Genomic DNA, 16,846 nt, shown 5'->3' on the forward strand with positions numbered 1-16,846 from the left:
TATTATTTTAAAAATGTGCCAAAAATACCACTGACCAAATGTTTAATTTCAGTGTTGACTAACAATAATTGTCTTGATACTGTATTTAGAGGAGCTTGAACTTTACTCTTTACTCATAATCTCTCCTTACAGCAAGTGCAATGAGCCTTTTTGTTTGTGAGTTTCGACCGTGAGGTTATGGGGAATTAACTGCAGCTGAACTGAATGAATCTTCTATGTCTGCTGATCATTAGTTTTTCTGGCAGGTTTTGCAGTCTACCATAAAGAGAAAAGCTACAGAAAAGCTCTTGTTTAAAGAAAGGTGAATGTCTGTCATAAGAGGTGCATTGGATAGCAGACTTTATAATATTCCTTGGACCAAACCAAGATCTTAACAAGGTGAGAAAACTTTGCTGGACAAGTTCAGATTTTTAGTTCAGACACCTGCAATGCATGTGGCACTGCCTCTGTATGCACGTGGTATGCTATATACCTACCTCCACAGCAGTGCCAGGCAGTGATGGATATGGTTGCATTTTGAACTGTAGGAGCCCTGTTAGCTTAGTAAGAAAATTTGATCCTTTTGTTGGAGGAAACAGAGACAATATTTAAAAAGGGAAGAGAAAGGTATTAAAGCGTTGCATTCTGCTTTTGTTATAAGAGTTTGTTTTCCTGTCTAAGGTGGAAACCATTGGTGCATCTCTAACAACCCTGATGGGTGTTCTTTGTGAAGGACCACCATCTCATGCTGCTGCCTTGTGCAGCATGTTCCATAGGGCAAAAATGGACCACACGTCATAGAAAAGACTTAATATGAGAGTATCTGACAGTGCATCAGAAAGCACTATAAAACAATCTTTATTACACTTTGTGTTTTTTTTGTGATTGCCTCGTTCATGTTTTAGTAATGCTTTGTATCATAAAGGTAATGTGTAAAAACATTTACTGCTTCATGCTATACTTATATTGTTGAAAAGATTAAAAAGACCTTTCAGAAAATAAATTCCTCACCCAAAACTTGACATTTCAAACCCAACCTGCACTACGTACAAAACACTATTTACTCTGAAGTCTTGTTAAAAAAAATGAAAGAATATGTTGTTATAAAGTATTACACAACAGAAATGCCTTTGATTGGCTAGTAAACATTTGACATCAGGTCATGGTTCACCTAAAACAGGTAATACAGAAATAAACTGCCCAAGTTTCAAATTCCACATCAAGTCAAATCCTGAGAGGCAAGACTTTTGGAAAAAAAAAAATTCAGTGATTAGTAAACACTTGACATAAAATAAAAGCAGTGGATGAAGCTAGCTTGAGGCTTTTCTAATTTTAAACTATCATTCTTCATCTTTTCAAAAAGAACTTCATTTATCTAGATGTCAACAGCTGCTCACTGCTCCGATGCACAGATAGGAGACTATTTTGCCAGACACCTTGACTTTTAAACTTGGTTTGAAGAGCTCTCTTAATGGGGCTGTAATTGCTGCATTGAAGTGTGCTGACACAGTTATATCATAGTGAAAAATCCCCAGCTGTAATATGAATTGGCAAGGTGCTGTAAGCACTTTTCACTCCAATGTACACAATCCATTTTAGTGCCATTGTTTTTTATGGTTATCCTAACAAGTACAAAGACAAAATATTCAGTGAAAAATGGTAGAGTTTCTTTGGGTTGTAGAAAAGGACTTGAAGAGGGCATAGGTCTGCTCTTTATAAAAAACAAACAACAATAAAAAACCACCAACAACCTTGAAGCTTATGTTGCCAGCTGTTGCTGTTTGTGCCCTAAATCTTGCCTCTCCTCTGCTCTCTGCTGTTTGTTTTGTTTAAGCTACTGTTAATAGTGAGAGGTTCAGTTCCATGAACGATGGTATTAACATGCTCAAAACACAGCTGTGTTGCTACTAGTGTATTACAAAGGCCAGATGGTACTCAGAAATGCCTTTGATCACAGGTGAGTACAATTTAATAAGTCAAATTAAGCGCATCTGACATTTCCTGAATGAATTTCACAATTGGTAGTTTTTAAAGTGTTTTTGTAGCATTGCAGGACGTTACATAAGACTACCTCACTTCTGTGCTGCATGCACTGGTGTTCTGCCTTGATCTAAACATATCTTCTCTGTATAGGAAAGAAGACAATTCCCAGACATTAAAAAAAAAATGTACGTCTGTTTACATGTACACAAAGATATGTAATATAAAGACTTTTCAGCATCTATCATTATTTGCTGTATTTTATGTGATAACTATGGGCATCATTTCAAAGTCTTACTACTAATCATGCCTTTTTCACCTTCACCTTGGAGGCTAGAACTATTTCCTTTTTTAACGTTTGCTACCCAGTCAGGACTTTCAGGGCTCAAATACTGTATCCAATTGCTTTCAAAACTACCTTGCTAAATACACTGAATACATTACTTAGGGCTGTGTGCTTTCTGTAACCAATTCATGAGAATGTTGTTTGCAGATGACCGGGTCTGAGCTGCTGCTAGCCTTTCAAACTAAGTTTCTTTCTAAATAGGTAGGCAACTATTTGCAGCTCGTCTACCTCGGCAATATTTTCTACACAGTTTTTCAAGTAATCAGTCAAAATAGGAATATAAAAAGGTTAATATTCTCATATATTTTGAAGTTGTGGCTCTAGCAGAAGTCTATTTCCATTCTCTTAGTTCAAATCCTCACTGAGGTCATGCTCTCTCCTGAAGATGGAGCCCTAACATAGGGCTGGGGCAGCAAAAGGAACCCGAGTAACGAGCTGAGGAAGCAGGGCAAGGCTTCAGGCAGCCAAGGGCTGCTGCTTGCACTAGCTGCACCCTCTCATATGTTTTAAAAAGGAGATGTAGAAGGGAGTTATCGGTTTTTAAAATAAACTGAACGTTACTGTTCGCGGATGTTGAGAACTGTGTGTGGCAGCTTGAATTTGACTCATTTTTTTCACATCTGTGTGTGCATTTTTTTCTTTGTGGGTTTTCCTCATGATGTGAAACATATCAAAATTCGCATGGAGTGTCTTTTCTTTGGGGTATTTTTTAATAAGAAAACTGGGCGAGCACAGGTGATTTTAAAGAACGGGCGGCTCTACAGGAACACACAGCCACCTAAAAGCACCAAACAGCGGTTTGCACCGATCTTTCAACGACACCTGCCGTTCCCAAACCCATCCTTTATCCCTCAACACGACAAAAGCAGGAACACCCTTTGCATTTTAGCGGCCAGCTGCCCACCCCACGGCTCCTCCGTGAGCTCACCGCCTCAGCGAGCGGCTGCCGCGGGGTCGCCCCGTCCGCCGCGCAGGGGCTGCCTCCCGCCCCTCGGCGGGCCCGGCCGCGCTCCGCAGTGACGCGAGTTGGCGGCGCCGGGCCGAGCCGAGCCGAGCCGTGCCGTGCCGGGCTACCTGGGGCCGTTGGGGCCCTTCTCTCCGCGGCCATGTTCCCCTCGGCTCCCGCCTCCCCGCGGACCCCCGTCGGGCAGGCCCGCAGGAACCTCGGCAGCGCCGCGCCCAGCCCCCTGTCCCGGGCGGGCGGCAGGAAGGGCCTGACCGTGGCGGCGGCCGCCGTCTCCCCCGGGCTCTTCTCTCCGGTGGCGCGGAGGAGCGGCTCCATCTCCGCGCGGTGAGGCGGCGGTTCTGCGGGTGGCTGTCTCCTGGGACCTATTGCGAGATGTTCCACAGCTCTGAGCATCCCTAAACCTTTTTTTTTTTTTTTTTAAGTAGTTTTTCCACGATATGATTTTGGGGTGTGTGTGTGCTAGGGCACTCGTACTCGAGAAGCTGACGTGCTGTGTAGAGTTGTGCTGTATTCTGTTTTACTTCTTAGTCTTTTTTTAATAACTCTGGCTGTTTTTTTCCTGTTTGCCTGTCCGAGGTCATACTGCCCTGTCAGCCAGCTGTCGCTCTGGTACTTGGCTTCTCTTATGATGGTACTGAAGAACTTGGACATCAGCACAGATCCTATAGAATGGGATCTTTCCTACAGTGTATACGTTAGCCTCTGTATTATTTTTGTTTATTTCTTTCTTTGATACAGACTTTAGTCTACAGTAAGACTTCCTTCTTTCTCAAAGCTTGATTTTGTGAGAAATATTTCATAAAGGGTCTTTGAAAGATTTGGAGAAATATAAGTACTTAGTATTGTCTCAGTTGTGTTGACTGACTTTTTTTTTTTCCCAAAAAATTTGGGTGGAACTGTTAGACATGACTTTCCTGTATGAAAATAACAGAAAAAAAGTATGCTGGTTACTAGTGTGTATACTCATTTACTCTACTATAGAAGTAGTAAGACTTTATTGGCTTGTAGTTTCTTAGGTACTCTCAGGTCCTTTGTAGGCTATTTGACATCATCTGTTCTCATGGTACCAAATTCTGACTGAAATATATTGTAGCTGAGCAGTTTTGTGGTTCTTTTATAGTTTAAAGTTAAATGCTGCAAGTTCAATATGTTTGAAATATCTCTTATTAACTTTTGAATTAGAGAGTTCCTCAGATATATCTGTGGTATAGGAAAAATAAGAACCTGTGCATGTAAAACAAAGCAAAAACATTCAGTTTGTGCATTTAAAGTAAACGTTGAAACTCATGGAGAAAGAATAGAAAACTAATCACAGCTTTTGTTTTCTTGTGTTTTTTGTTTTTGTTTTTTTTTTTTTTTTTAAGAGCAACTCCCACCAGAGTTATACAGCACCCCTCAGCAAGCGAAACTATTAACTATGATGTTAAGGCTTTTGGATCCTCTCTGCCTGTTAAGGTGATGGAAGCCCTGAAAAAGGCTGATGGTAAGAATTGATTTTATCTATTATTTCCCTTGCAAAAGTTGACAGGTGGAAGAAAAGTTAATGTGGTGTTGATGCTATTTAAAAGTTGACTTTGCAGTGTAAAATGAAATGCTTGAGTCTTGGTTAGAATTCAGCTTGCTTTGGTGTGTAACTGCAATCATCGTTTTCACTTGTTTGGATTCTTTTGTTTCCTGGACTGGATGCTCTAATTTTATTTTTTTAATCTATGTACTCTAAGCCATTAAATGAATACATAGTGGGTTTAATTTAACTTCAGCTCCATGTCATTTTGGCAGGTGGAAAATAAAGAAACAGAAGTGGTGGTTTTATTTTTTTAACAGTGGTCTTATTCTCACTTTTAAAAGCCCCAATCATACAAACTGTTCCTTGAGTTAAAGAAATTATTTATTTTGTTTTTCTAATAGAGATAATAGGAACCAAAAACGTGTAGCTTTGTAATGGCTTTGTAAGTTGTTCAGCAGTTTTAAGGTATTAATTATCTACTGTAAATTGATGGAAATGAAAAGCCTCTAGGATTGTCTTGCTTTTCACACTCAAATGTTGAGAGTTTGTTAAATGGACTTTAAACTATATTTAGTAATTTGGTCCTTCAGATACGTAGAACTTGTGACGCAGAATTTAATTTCAATACAAAAGATATTTCTTCTTTGCATATGAGAAAGAAGGCTAGTTGGTTTTCAGCTTATTCCTGCAGTGTCTTAAAGTATTAATCCTTTTTATGTAGCTGATGACCAGCTGAGCGTTCAAGTGGATGAAAGTGGATGGGCCTGGCTGGTCCATAGAGAGAAGCTGATAATTTGGAAGATTGGTCAGTCTCCGGTTGCGAAGGTAAATGAAAGATCAAGATGGAGGCATTTCTGTGTTTTATGCTAGTTGAACAAGTTACCCAGTTGTGTTGTTTTTAAATCAAGGGTTTCCATATAACTTAAAGTTTGCCTGTTTTCTACCAAAAGCAGCATTTCGTATGAGATCATGGTAACAACAGTAACTAAACTAAAGCTTTTGAGGGAGCTTAGCAGTTTTATATTTCTGTCTTCATTTTTTAATTGTCACCTTAACACGAAGGTTAAATCTTTGTATCTTAATAGGTTCCCTTTTTTATGTTAGATATCCTTAACAAAGCTTATTCCAGTAGTTAGAAACTAGTTGATATGTTACAGATTGGTTTAGATAATTCTGTGAGTGATGTTCAACTGAGTTTCAGTGGTGCTGAATGCATGTTTCATTTAGTTTTCTTACGTCAAGAAAAAATGTTTTTCTGACAACAACATATCAGTGCATGTAGCAAGTAAAGTCAGAGGAATGCTGTAGTTACAAAATCAGTACCTTCCAATTAGTGAAACACTTACTGATCATACAGATTCTGCACTGAGGGTATGGAAGTGTAGAAGTGTCAGGTATATGCATTCTGGTACTTGTAGAGGTTTTTGAAGGGATTACATTTTTTCTGATTGATTTAAGTTTTCTTGGGGGAGAGGAATGTTTCTACCTCCCCCCCAGTCTCTTTGAATACCTAGTGAGCTTTTTCAACCACTTTCAGTTTAATTTTATTTTGCTGTTAGTATATTATCTTAAGGAATGTCCAAGAAATTGCACCTCAGAAAGAGAAATAATTCAAAATTGTAGTGTTTTCAGAAACAGAAATAACAAAAGGAAAGAAATTATGTTTGAAAAATAGTTAAATAAGTACGTTTTAGCTGTTGGATCATTGTGACAAATGTGCTGAAAATCTCGTGACTTTTTTTCCACTTTATACAGTGTCCATGCTAGTTTAATACTCCTCTGTCACAAAGTCTCTAGAACTTTTGACACTGCTGAATGAGTTCTTACATGTCTCATCTTTATAACTGCATCTCTTTCTTACAGTTATCTCTGTGTAAGGAACTTCAGCTGCCACCCAGTGACTTCCAGTGGAGTTCCAGTTTAGCAGCTATATCTTGTCTCAGTTCCTCAGGTGAAGCGCCTTCTCTGCAGGTGATTAACTTCAAAAGTTTGGGGTTAAAAATGCTTTTGGACTAACTTTGAATATATTTTACCAAGTATTTATTTGCAAATTGTGCACTTGGTGTTGTAATATATATTCCAAAAGTCAGGATTGTTAATATGCTTGAAATATAATCCTGCTAGTCTTTCAAATTATGCCATCTACCTGTTATAGGATCAGATTGAATTAAGAGTTTTCCTGTGGATTACCTAGCATGCTTTCTTAACAAACTAAGTCAACCAAGAAGTATTGCGTTTAACTAACACTAGGGTTTAAAATATCCTGTATAAGCAAGAAAGATTTAAGTACATACTTGCTGGAAAAGTTCAGCTCTCTTTTAATTCTGGGTACACATGGCTGAAAAGCGAAAAACAGCACCCTCCCAATGTCAGCTTCATTATGAAGATTAGATATTGGGAGGGCAGATGGCTTATGTTTTGACTGATGATTTTGCTAAATACATTTTCTTACCGCACAGTGTTAGATGATGAGGTTTGATGATCAGCTAGGTTTTCTGAAAGTGTGCCAAGTGTGTTTGTTACAATCACTCATGAAGAAAAAAAAAAGAAACTTCATTTTCAGCTTGGGCATAGTTTAGAGTTGATACATACAGTGCTGTAATAGAACTGGATAAGCAGTTGTCCTTGGAAGGAAGAAGCAGCACAAAAATATGTACTGGGAACTTTTCTTCTTACTTGTCATTCTGTTACACTTCCAGATGATAAAAGCTATTTTAATTTCTTGTGATTAGCTCATAACTCTTGAAGTGTCCTATGACTTTTTTCAGACCCAAAGAAGTTTCAGGAGAAATGATACACCTAAACAATGATTTTATTTTATTCTTTTTAATTTCATCTTTCTTTAGTTTGGAGCTATGTATGGATACTATGACTTCATAGTCATAGAAATACGGTTGGAAATATTTAAGTAAATTGTAAATTATTAAGTAATAGGCAGGAGTCACCAAGGACAACATATTATGTATATTTTTTTATTGTTCTCATGTTGATTAGCCAACCACTCTCCTTTGTGCGCTCCTGCATCTAGTTAAAAATCATTTAGAAAACTCCACGGAGCTCAGTGACAGCTCTCAGGTACCGTTCTTCTGAACTGTGATTTTCAACAACTAGTTGATTGGGTACAGTACTTTCTGTGTAAATCTTGAATTGAACACAGTCTCTTGCATCGTGTTTTGAATTTGGTATCTGGGTGATTTTTGGAGTTAGAAGCCCTAATGGGGGTACACAGTGGACTTATGTCTTTTTGAAGAAAAGAGCAACTGCGTGATTTAATTCTTCTGTTAATGACTCTAGAGCAATTTCTTTGTTAAATTGTAGTCTGTATTTTAAGTCTTCTGTAGTAGCTTGTAACTCTTGGCATCTGCAACATTCCACAGGTGTGTTTTTTTTTTTCTTGCAACTGTAAATTTTGTTTGATCCTCAGTAGCAAACCCTGAATTATCAGGAACAAGAACCCATACAAAGTATTGTTAGCAAAATAAGCAAGTATAACGTTCCCTGCACGTGCTAAGTTATGCTACAGAATCGTTTTGCAGTTCAGTTCTCTTGTTGTCAATGAGCGTACATACATATTACTTTTTTGTGTGTTAGTCATTCACAATCATGCTATCTTTATGTAAAATAACACTTAGTTAAAGCTATGGTGTGATTATTTTTTATTTTGCATGTTCTGATAATTATTTTCTCCCTTCAAGTCTCTGGCAATCATGGTTGCTACCAGCGAAGGTTCTGTGCGCTACTGGCCCAACCTTGCACACGAAGGTTCCTATACGGAGACATTCACAGACTTTGGAGGCTCCCTCTGCAGTTTCCTAACAGCAGTGAAGGTACAGTACAATATGATTTACGCAAAATTACTGCTTTACTTCCTAACCTAAAAATCAAAAATCAAATGTTCCTCGTTTTCAGCACTAAATCTCCAATGAATGTCACAAAGCAAGCCATCAGATGCTCTGAGGAGTAGTTTCAGAGATCGTTGATGAGCACTGTTGATCATCTTAAGTAGCAGAGATGAGTGGCAGTCATAGATACGTGTTAGAGAGGTCATGAGGTCATGAAAGTCACAGAGGCATGCAGGACTGAACCACAGGGTTATCAAGCCTGGCTTAGTATCTCAACCTGTGATACCTCTCTGTCAGAAAAAGAGGGGACTGCTTCATCTGAACTCATGGTCTGCATACTCAGTGTGTTGTGGTAAAGCTTGCTAGTGGCTGCATTTGAGAGATTTTAGTAGGGAAGGAAAGAAAAACTGTACTATGAATTCCATTTTCTGCTGGTGATGTATTTAAGTGGGGAAGAAATTCTCCAAGTAGAGTATATCAAAAAAAAAAATCAGCAAATGTTACAATATTTGATATCTTAAAAACTAATTATTCCTAATTATATTTTTTTCATGACCTTATCAACAAGGCAGCATAACATTCAGTGTTCATATCCTATATTATAAATATTTTAGGGCATCGACATGTCGTAAACATTTGTAAACCTAATCAAAAGCCAGTGATCTTAATGGTGAATTTGTTGAGAGTTTCAAGAGGTTAAGAAATACAAACGGGTATCTACCCTCTTAGAACTGAATTGTGCCCAGTTTTCAAGTATCAAATTGAGGAAAGCGAAGTCTTCTCGTACTTGTAGTTTTAATGTTGACACCAATGTGAATTTAGAACTAGAAGAACATGGTTTTCAGAGCAGAACCATTTTATTAATAAGTCAATGATTTAAAAGCTCCATTATTACATATATGACAACTATACATAATTAATCAACCTGTTGTTGGACAGATCTAACCTTTAGCATAACTTTTGTATGGTATGATTATGAAATTAGGCTGATTGTTCTTTTATTCTGTGAACATTTCTTGTAGAGGTAAACACTTCGTTCTTTCAGCAACCTCCAGGCCATTATCATTTTAACAAAGAGTTTTATGTGACTATAAGATCGCTTCAGGAATGTGCTTTTAATTTTTTAACATAATCGCTTTTTCTTTTTGTTAGGGAGGAAGCTTTATTTTATCATCTTCCAGAGGCCAGCTAGTTCGATTGATTCCAGATAGTTCTGGCAAGATTCATCAGCATGCCCTGCCACAGGGTCAGGGCATGTTTTCTGGAATTGGCCGAAAGGTTTCTTCTCTTCTGGGAATATTGTCACCTGGAAATGATGCTGTGGTAAGCTTGAAAAAGTTCAGATAGTAATCTACCTTAATTTCTGTCTGTGATTTCTAGTCTCAGTCTTTTGGAAAGGAAAAAGAAAGGTCTGTGCAAGGATGTATGATAACAAAACAAATGCAGAACTGATTTATGTTACTTATATTTTCTGGAAGTTAAAAAGGCAGACAGAAGCTAACTAAATAATTACGTTGTGTAATGAAGAACACCGACTTGTTCTTTAGATCTGAATAAAAGCAGGCTTTAAAGCAGTAACACTTCCTGGGGAAGTCTGCAAAGCATCAAAATCTTGACTCTTCTAGTGATAGCCTCACTACTACTTGAAGAAACTAGCAGTAACCTGTAAATATACGTTTCAGACAAAGGGTTGTGCAGGGTTGAGGATTAGGTTGACCTTTGTCAATGAATTCCACAGAAGGTGTGAGAAACATCCTTATTATAGATGTTCTTAAATCTGTAAAATGAAACTTCTCTTAGAAATTATCGTAATACTCTGATCTTGTAATGTAGCTTGTTCACATTGCCTGAGGAAGTGATTTTTATGTCCTAATAGCAATGCTGTGATTTAACCTTTTGAGATTTTTCTTTTTTGAATGCAGATTTCTAGTGTTCTTTGGGATAAAGAGAGATCAAGTTTTTATATGCTAACGAGTTCAAATCTAAACAAATGGGAGATTGAGGATACATCAGAACGTTACATTCTCAGCTGGGATGTCAACAGAATCCTCAAGGAACACATTTCAGATGCAATTTGGGTAAGAGCATGCTCACCTGAAAAGGTTTTTTTCTTTTATTTTATTTTCCCGTAATAAGTAACTATGTATAGTTATAAACCAGATGCATTTTTTTTTAGGGTTCTGAAAGTAACTATGAAGATATTAAAGGAGGAGTAAATATACAGTATATGGATTTGCAGCAGAATCGGTAAGAAAGTACACTTGCTTCTGGTAAAACTTAGATTAATAAAGTATGTTTGCCTTCTTGGATAAACTTTCTGTAAGAAACTGAAATTCAATTTTACTTGAGTGCCAATATTGATAAAATAAGCATGTCAGATAACTAGATAATCATAGGTTATCCTGTTTCATTCTATTTAGTATTACCAATTCTTTACCTAAGAATAATTCCTTTCATTTTTTGATATCATTTTTATCAGGTTTGGGTATTTGTGTTTTCTTGATATTATAAAGACAGTAAGTAAGCAAATGTAATTTTTGTACCAGCAAATGCAGAGAATTCTTTCTGTATCTGTTGTATTTTATTTAATTACAATAAATCACAACGACTGGATTGGTTCAGTTTTACACAGCAATATGCATACTGCATATGTTAATAAAACATCACGAAAGAAAAAACAGGATAGTCTTTGCTTAAAAAAAGGTATATAACATTGGAAAACATTTATTTGTTATCATACTTGAATATCTTTTTTCTGAGTGCTAGAGTTCAAGCAAGTGAAATGTGTAATAATCATCTCACAAAGGGGTGCTCTCTCATCTTGAACAGTGATGGGCTGGTGATACTTGCTGCAGCATGGCATCCCGGAGATCATCCATGTCTTGTTTACTACACTCTGATAACGGTAGAAGATAAAGGCTACCAGATGTCTGATGATGTTGTTGTGGAAGTCACACAGTATAATCCATCTTTTCAGGTATGCAAATGAAGGCTCTGAAACTACTTCTGAGTAAAGAAAGCACAGTGTTTCAGAATGTTCCTGTACGTATATCAGCTCTCAGATTTTCTCTAAAGGAAACTCAAATTCTGTCTTAAGGTTGCTTTTAGAATTTGTATTTGTAATGTTCTGAGGAAAATGTCTATTACTGTTTAATAGTAACTTTATGTGAAGTTTATGCTACAGTATTTAAATTGTAAATATATTGGTTGTCCTTACAGTTTCTCATTTGTGATATCTCTTCTGGAAGCATAGGCTTTGGCATTAGCTTTTTGTGGGTAAACTTCTCATGCTCTCCCAACCCCTTCTAGTGGGTCATTTCATAATTGAATTTGAAAATGGAAGGAGAGTGAGTGTGAAAGTGGTAATTTGTTTACTTCATCTCTCCATTGAAATCAGCAAGAACTTAATGTATATGGAAGTTTAAAAAAAGTGATGAGAGCGATCTTAAATTTTGGGGCAAATGAAAAGTGTTTTATTGGTTGTAGAGTTTTCTTTGTCATTTTATTCTTGTCTTATTAAGAAATTAAACTTTAGGCAACTCTAGATCAGCCTTGAAAATGTTATATGTTTGTTTAAGGTTCTGATTATATGTGTGATTGTTGATATGTAATGCTTTCAGTCAGAAGAGGAAGTGATGTGCTGTCTGGTAGTCCCAGATTTCTTTAGCCATGCCGCTTACCTTTATAAGGATGATGAAGTGTTTGCTTGTTCCACCGGAACTGGAAGAATTTCTTTGCCACAGGAGAAAATTGTATTTGGCATTCAAGGTAATATATTGGGGGGGTGGGGGGGGGGAGTCAGGTTTTGTTCAATTAAAAATTGAGTGTTTTTACATCGTTAGATTTCTTAGATCGTAGAATCATGTTTACGCTCCTTTTTCTCTGTAAGTCTTTCAAACTGATGTTTTTTGTAGGTGTACAGACAAAATGCCGAAGTGACCTCTGGTATTGATATTGCTTATTCTAGAGGGTTTTTGGATGAAAATGAAGTAAATCTGTGCTCTTGGTATATGAAAGCCTGAGTGGATGCTTTAGATTCTGACACTTTTTTATTTCTTCCAGTGTTCAGTGTGGATTATTTTGTTTTCTTGAAATTAACTTTGTTTTGAGACTCAGCCTAATGTTCATCCTTGCATTAGGTGCCTCTAAGTATATTGTGCTTGACCTTTCAGAGGTGTTTTCCAGTAGGAAAAAGAAATTGGTCCGTAGGCAGAGTTTGAAACACATGAATCGTAATTTTTATTTTTTAACCTTGCAGTACCTGGAGATTTACATCATGGTAATAAACAGTATCCATGCGTTTTGTTAAGCCCAGTGCAGTTGTCAGAATTACTGGTGGTTCTTCACAAAATTCAATCAGCATCTATGGAACTGTGTTGCACCTTGTTTTTGCAGTTGCATTTACATGCCCTTTTGCTTTTTCATCATCTTAGGAGATAGCATTTTAGGAGCAGGTTCCTGTACAAGCCTCCCCATTTTCTTTGCCAAAAAAAGTGGACTCGTCACTATCTTGTCCAGAGAAAATATTTCCGTGCTTCCTGAAGACCTTGAAGATTCTCTGTCCTCTTCTATTGCTGGACCAAGAAGTGAGGTAATAGTTGAAAACTGAGGATAGAAATATTACTTTTTTTCTCTGACAGTTTTGTATTTTCACTGTGGAAATCCTAGCTTGTTTAAGGTTTTGGAAGTTTTTTTAGATTTGAACACTTTCAATGAAGGCAGTTTTCAAAACCCAGGAATTTTTACCATATCTGTCACTTTGTATAAGGTGGTTCTTCCTCCCACCCCTTGTTCTGAAGTAGCAATTTCAATGAAATAATATAATTTCTCATGTAGGTATATTACTACATGTCACTAGGCCTCATAGATAACTCAGATGGAACTGCAGAGACTGAGATTTTGCTGTCGCTTTTCTATCAGGGTGGTCTCTTCAGTCTTTTGTCTCTTCCTTTATAATCAACACTGTTTTTTTATTGCACTGTGGAAAGCTTTGAGTCTAAGAAGTCCCTTACAGTGGCTGAGTATTGTTTCTGCTCTAGTACATGTTTTTGCTTTCATACAATCTTAATAAAACATGTGACAGTATTTTTATTGATATTTTATGTAATGTGTGTTTGGTAAGCTCTTAATTACACCAAACATGTTTTCTTTAAAATGTGCATAGAACTTGTTGCCAACATGTCCCTGGAGTAAGTGGGAAGAACAGAAAACTTGTTAAAATAGAAAATAGGGAATATTTCTGAGGGCTAATAGTTTCAATTTTTATCCCAATTAAATCCCCTTTTTAGATTAATTATTGTGAACTAGTATTTTAGTGGAAGACCTTTGTGGTGATAGCTCAGATGGATCTGTATTTTTCTTACTTAATTAATCTGTAGTTAGATTTATATGCACTCTTTTTCTGGGAGATAGAACTCATTAATACCTTTTTTAATTCCATCAAAAATGTTGGTTTTGAATGTCTAATATACTAGAATATTATATAAATGTATGCATGCTTGAGGGCAAACTGCTACTTTAATTGTAATGTATCTCTTTTGGCTAATGTTTGGCTTAATAAACACAACTGCTTCCAGGTGGCATTTGTATTTTGACTCTGTACTGTTATGAAGAAAAAGAGTTTAAATTTCATAATGAAGCTTGATCTTTGTCTTCCAGCTGAAGTTTTTACTTTGTGTTTTCAGAGTCCTGCGTTTGATGTAACCAATAGGCTTGAAATCGTAGCTCAAGAAGATAAGACGAAATTACTGAAAGCTGCTTTTCTCCAGTACTGCAGGTAGAAATTGCACTTGATCTTTGAGGCTTTGTTTGCTGTTCTTGAAGGCACGTTGGTGCTTGAGTAAGAGACTATCTTGGTAAAGATAGTATTGTGCTACTTAATTGAAAGTTGCTTTAATGGCACATGCACTTCTTTATTAGGAAAGCATGGATATAAAAGTGGAAAAAATGTATGTTTTGGGGAGTGGAAATGCCAGGAAATACACTCTTTTTCAGATTATCCTGATTAAAGCAACCTTATTGCTGGGATGCATGGAATGCCTCTGAAAGGTTTGCTGTTTGGTTAGATGACTGATGTAAGAAGTGGAGGTAGAGAGGTGAAAAGGTACGCAGAGCTGCAGACTTGGATTAGTTACATTTAAAAGGGATTCTTTTCAATATATATTCATTACTAGCAGACAAACAGAAAACTTCAGACTAATCTCCTTAAAGAGTCTTAAGATTTGAAACAAAACAATTTAACAGGAAGTAGGATTTTTTTTTTTGCATAGAGCTACATGTTAGATAAAAGATTATGAGGGAGATTAAGTGCGTTGAATAAAGGATGCCAGGACAAGCTATAAACTTGCACAGGACTTAGAAAGAAAGTCTACGTGTATTCACTTGGCACTCTGTGTAAACACAGCAGCTGCTGAAGCAGGCTGTAGTCCTGAAAGAGTATCAGAAAATGCTACAGACTGAGTGGCTCTAGTTCCTATAATCCTATAAATTGTTTTTATTTCACATACGTTGTGTTCCTTTTATTTCAGGAAAGATATAGTCAATGCACAAAGCATGGTAGTGGAACTCTTTCCAAGCAGTGCAGATTTGGATTCTGATGCTGAACTGGATAGGGCAGTGACTCAGATCAGTGTGGACTTAATGGATGATTACCCTGCCTCTGATCCACGGTGGGCTGAATCTGTACCTGAAGGTAAACATAATGGTTGGTTTGTGAAAAACTGTTCTTAGTACTCTAGATAAAATCATATTTTAAATTGGCAAAGAAGGCATCGCTGTTTCATATCCTTCTCCATCAGTAGGTATATTTCCAGAAAGGCTACAAGAGGCATCTTACGAGACTGCCGGCTAAACTTTGTCTACTGTGGTTAGTTTGACTTCATAGAACAACAGAAACAGCAAAGGAAATGTGCATTTCTGAGGATGGGACTTTCTGCAGGGTGCAAGTGGTGCCACTTTACTGTTTCCAGGATTATTTGGATAGATCTAAATTAATTTCTGCAGATAGATATGTTAGGAGAGGGGTTTTACTTGCTCATGCTTAACACTTTTGTCAGCATGGCTGCACAACTTCTGGAAGGTTTGGATCCTGGGTAGAGTGAGCTCGTGTCTTGTGTTGGTATTAATGTCTGCCACAAGAGAAATTTATTTTGGAAACTTCTGCTGTACATAAAGGATTAAAGCAGGCACCTTTTCAGAAAGAAACATCTTTGTTCATGCTTCCCTGTTCCTTAGAACAGCACGTACTTGAAGCTGTCCCCAAGACCTCTAGGCAGCAGTTCCTGGTTTCTGAGCAGAGACTTAGATTGAAAGTGGAAACACTAACATTTGAAATCTGCGTATGCAGATGGATGATGCTTCCTGCTGTTGCTGCTTCCTGGCAGCTAGTCAGAAATTGTAAGGCATCAAGTCTTTAGTTCTTTCTGAATCTTAATTTCATCTTTAACTTGGCAATTTATCTACATTTGTTCCTGTCTAAAGGAAGAAGGGAAAGTTCACTGCTTCTTGAAAATAGTCTTGCTATTTTTCCTCATAGTGATAGTTCTTTTGAGTTTTCTATCTTAGTAGTCTTTGGCTTAAAGCATATGTGGAATATAAGAAAATAATTTCACGTCTGGAAAACTCCATTGAGGTGAGATACCTGTGGGGATGCTCATGGGAAAGCTTCCATCGTCCTTACTGACCCCTTAGAGGGCGTAATTGTTTGGGCAGAAGAATATTTCTGTAAAACACTTTTCAGAAGCAAGCTCATTTGAGGAGGAAGAAAAGTAGAGTGGTGTTGGGCAGCTGCTGATGTTGTGCAGTGGAATTGTTCAGGCAATGTGCGCAATTAGGAATTAGGCCTGAGTGTCTCTTACTGCACACTTTATTTCATAGTAGCTGTGGTCTAGGGCATAATAAATTCAGCAACAGCTAGCCCACCATGATGATAAAAATCTTAATCATACTAAAAGTTGAGTAAGCTGCTGTTTTAGCAGCATAATGAATTGAGCACTACAAAATAGTCGTGCTGATCTAAAGATACTTGATTTCTTCCAAAGGCTTTACTTGAAATATGGTAGAGTTCAGAAGCCACATTAAAAACAATGTGGCAGCAATATGTAAGTGTGTGTGTGCATTTGTTTAAAGAAAAATACCAGTGTGGTAACAATATAGAAATTTACAGAAATATATTTTATCTCAGAGGCAAAGTTAGTGATCAAAGAAATGAAGATACAAAGTGGTCT

The 16,846-nt window shown here is 37.2% G+C and overlaps 1 protein-coding gene across 1 annotated transcript in view; it reads left to right on the plus strand.

The window, feature by feature from the left end:
* The first annotated feature begins 3,274 nt into the window (after positions 1-3,274).
* NUP133 (nucleoporin 133) overlaps positions 3,275-16,846 on the plus strand; it is a 30,475-nt gene continuing 16,903 nt past the window's right edge. Inside the window, exons 1-13 of the mRNA XM_035539031.2 lie at positions 3,275-3,596; positions 4,637-4,755; positions 5,501-5,604; positions 6,643-6,750; positions 8,475-8,606; positions 9,774-9,944; positions 10,544-10,699; positions 10,798-10,868; positions 11,451-11,598; positions 12,242-12,389; positions 13,055-13,212; positions 14,306-14,397; positions 15,149-15,312. Coding sequence (XP_035394924.1) covers positions 3,412-3,596; positions 4,637-4,755; positions 5,501-5,604; positions 6,643-6,750; positions 8,475-8,606; positions 9,774-9,944; positions 10,544-10,699; positions 10,798-10,868; positions 11,451-11,598; positions 12,242-12,389; positions 13,055-13,212; positions 14,306-14,397; positions 15,149-15,312 — 1,756 coding nt within the window. The 5' untranslated portion in view covers positions 3,275-3,411. The remainder of the gene's footprint in view (positions 3,597-4,636; positions 4,756-5,500; positions 5,605-6,642; positions 6,751-8,474; positions 8,607-9,773; positions 9,945-10,543; positions 10,700-10,797; positions 10,869-11,450; positions 11,599-12,241; positions 12,390-13,054; positions 13,213-14,305; positions 14,398-15,148; positions 15,313-16,846) is intronic.

Source organism: Cygnus atratus, chromosome 3 (genome assembly GCF_013377495.2).
Source record: "Cygnus atratus isolate AKBS03 ecotype Queensland, Australia chromosome 3, CAtr_DNAZoo_HiC_assembly, whole genome shotgun sequence".
Lineage (NCBI taxonomy): Eukaryota > Metazoa > Chordata > Aves > Anseriformes > Anatidae > Cygnus > Cygnus atratus.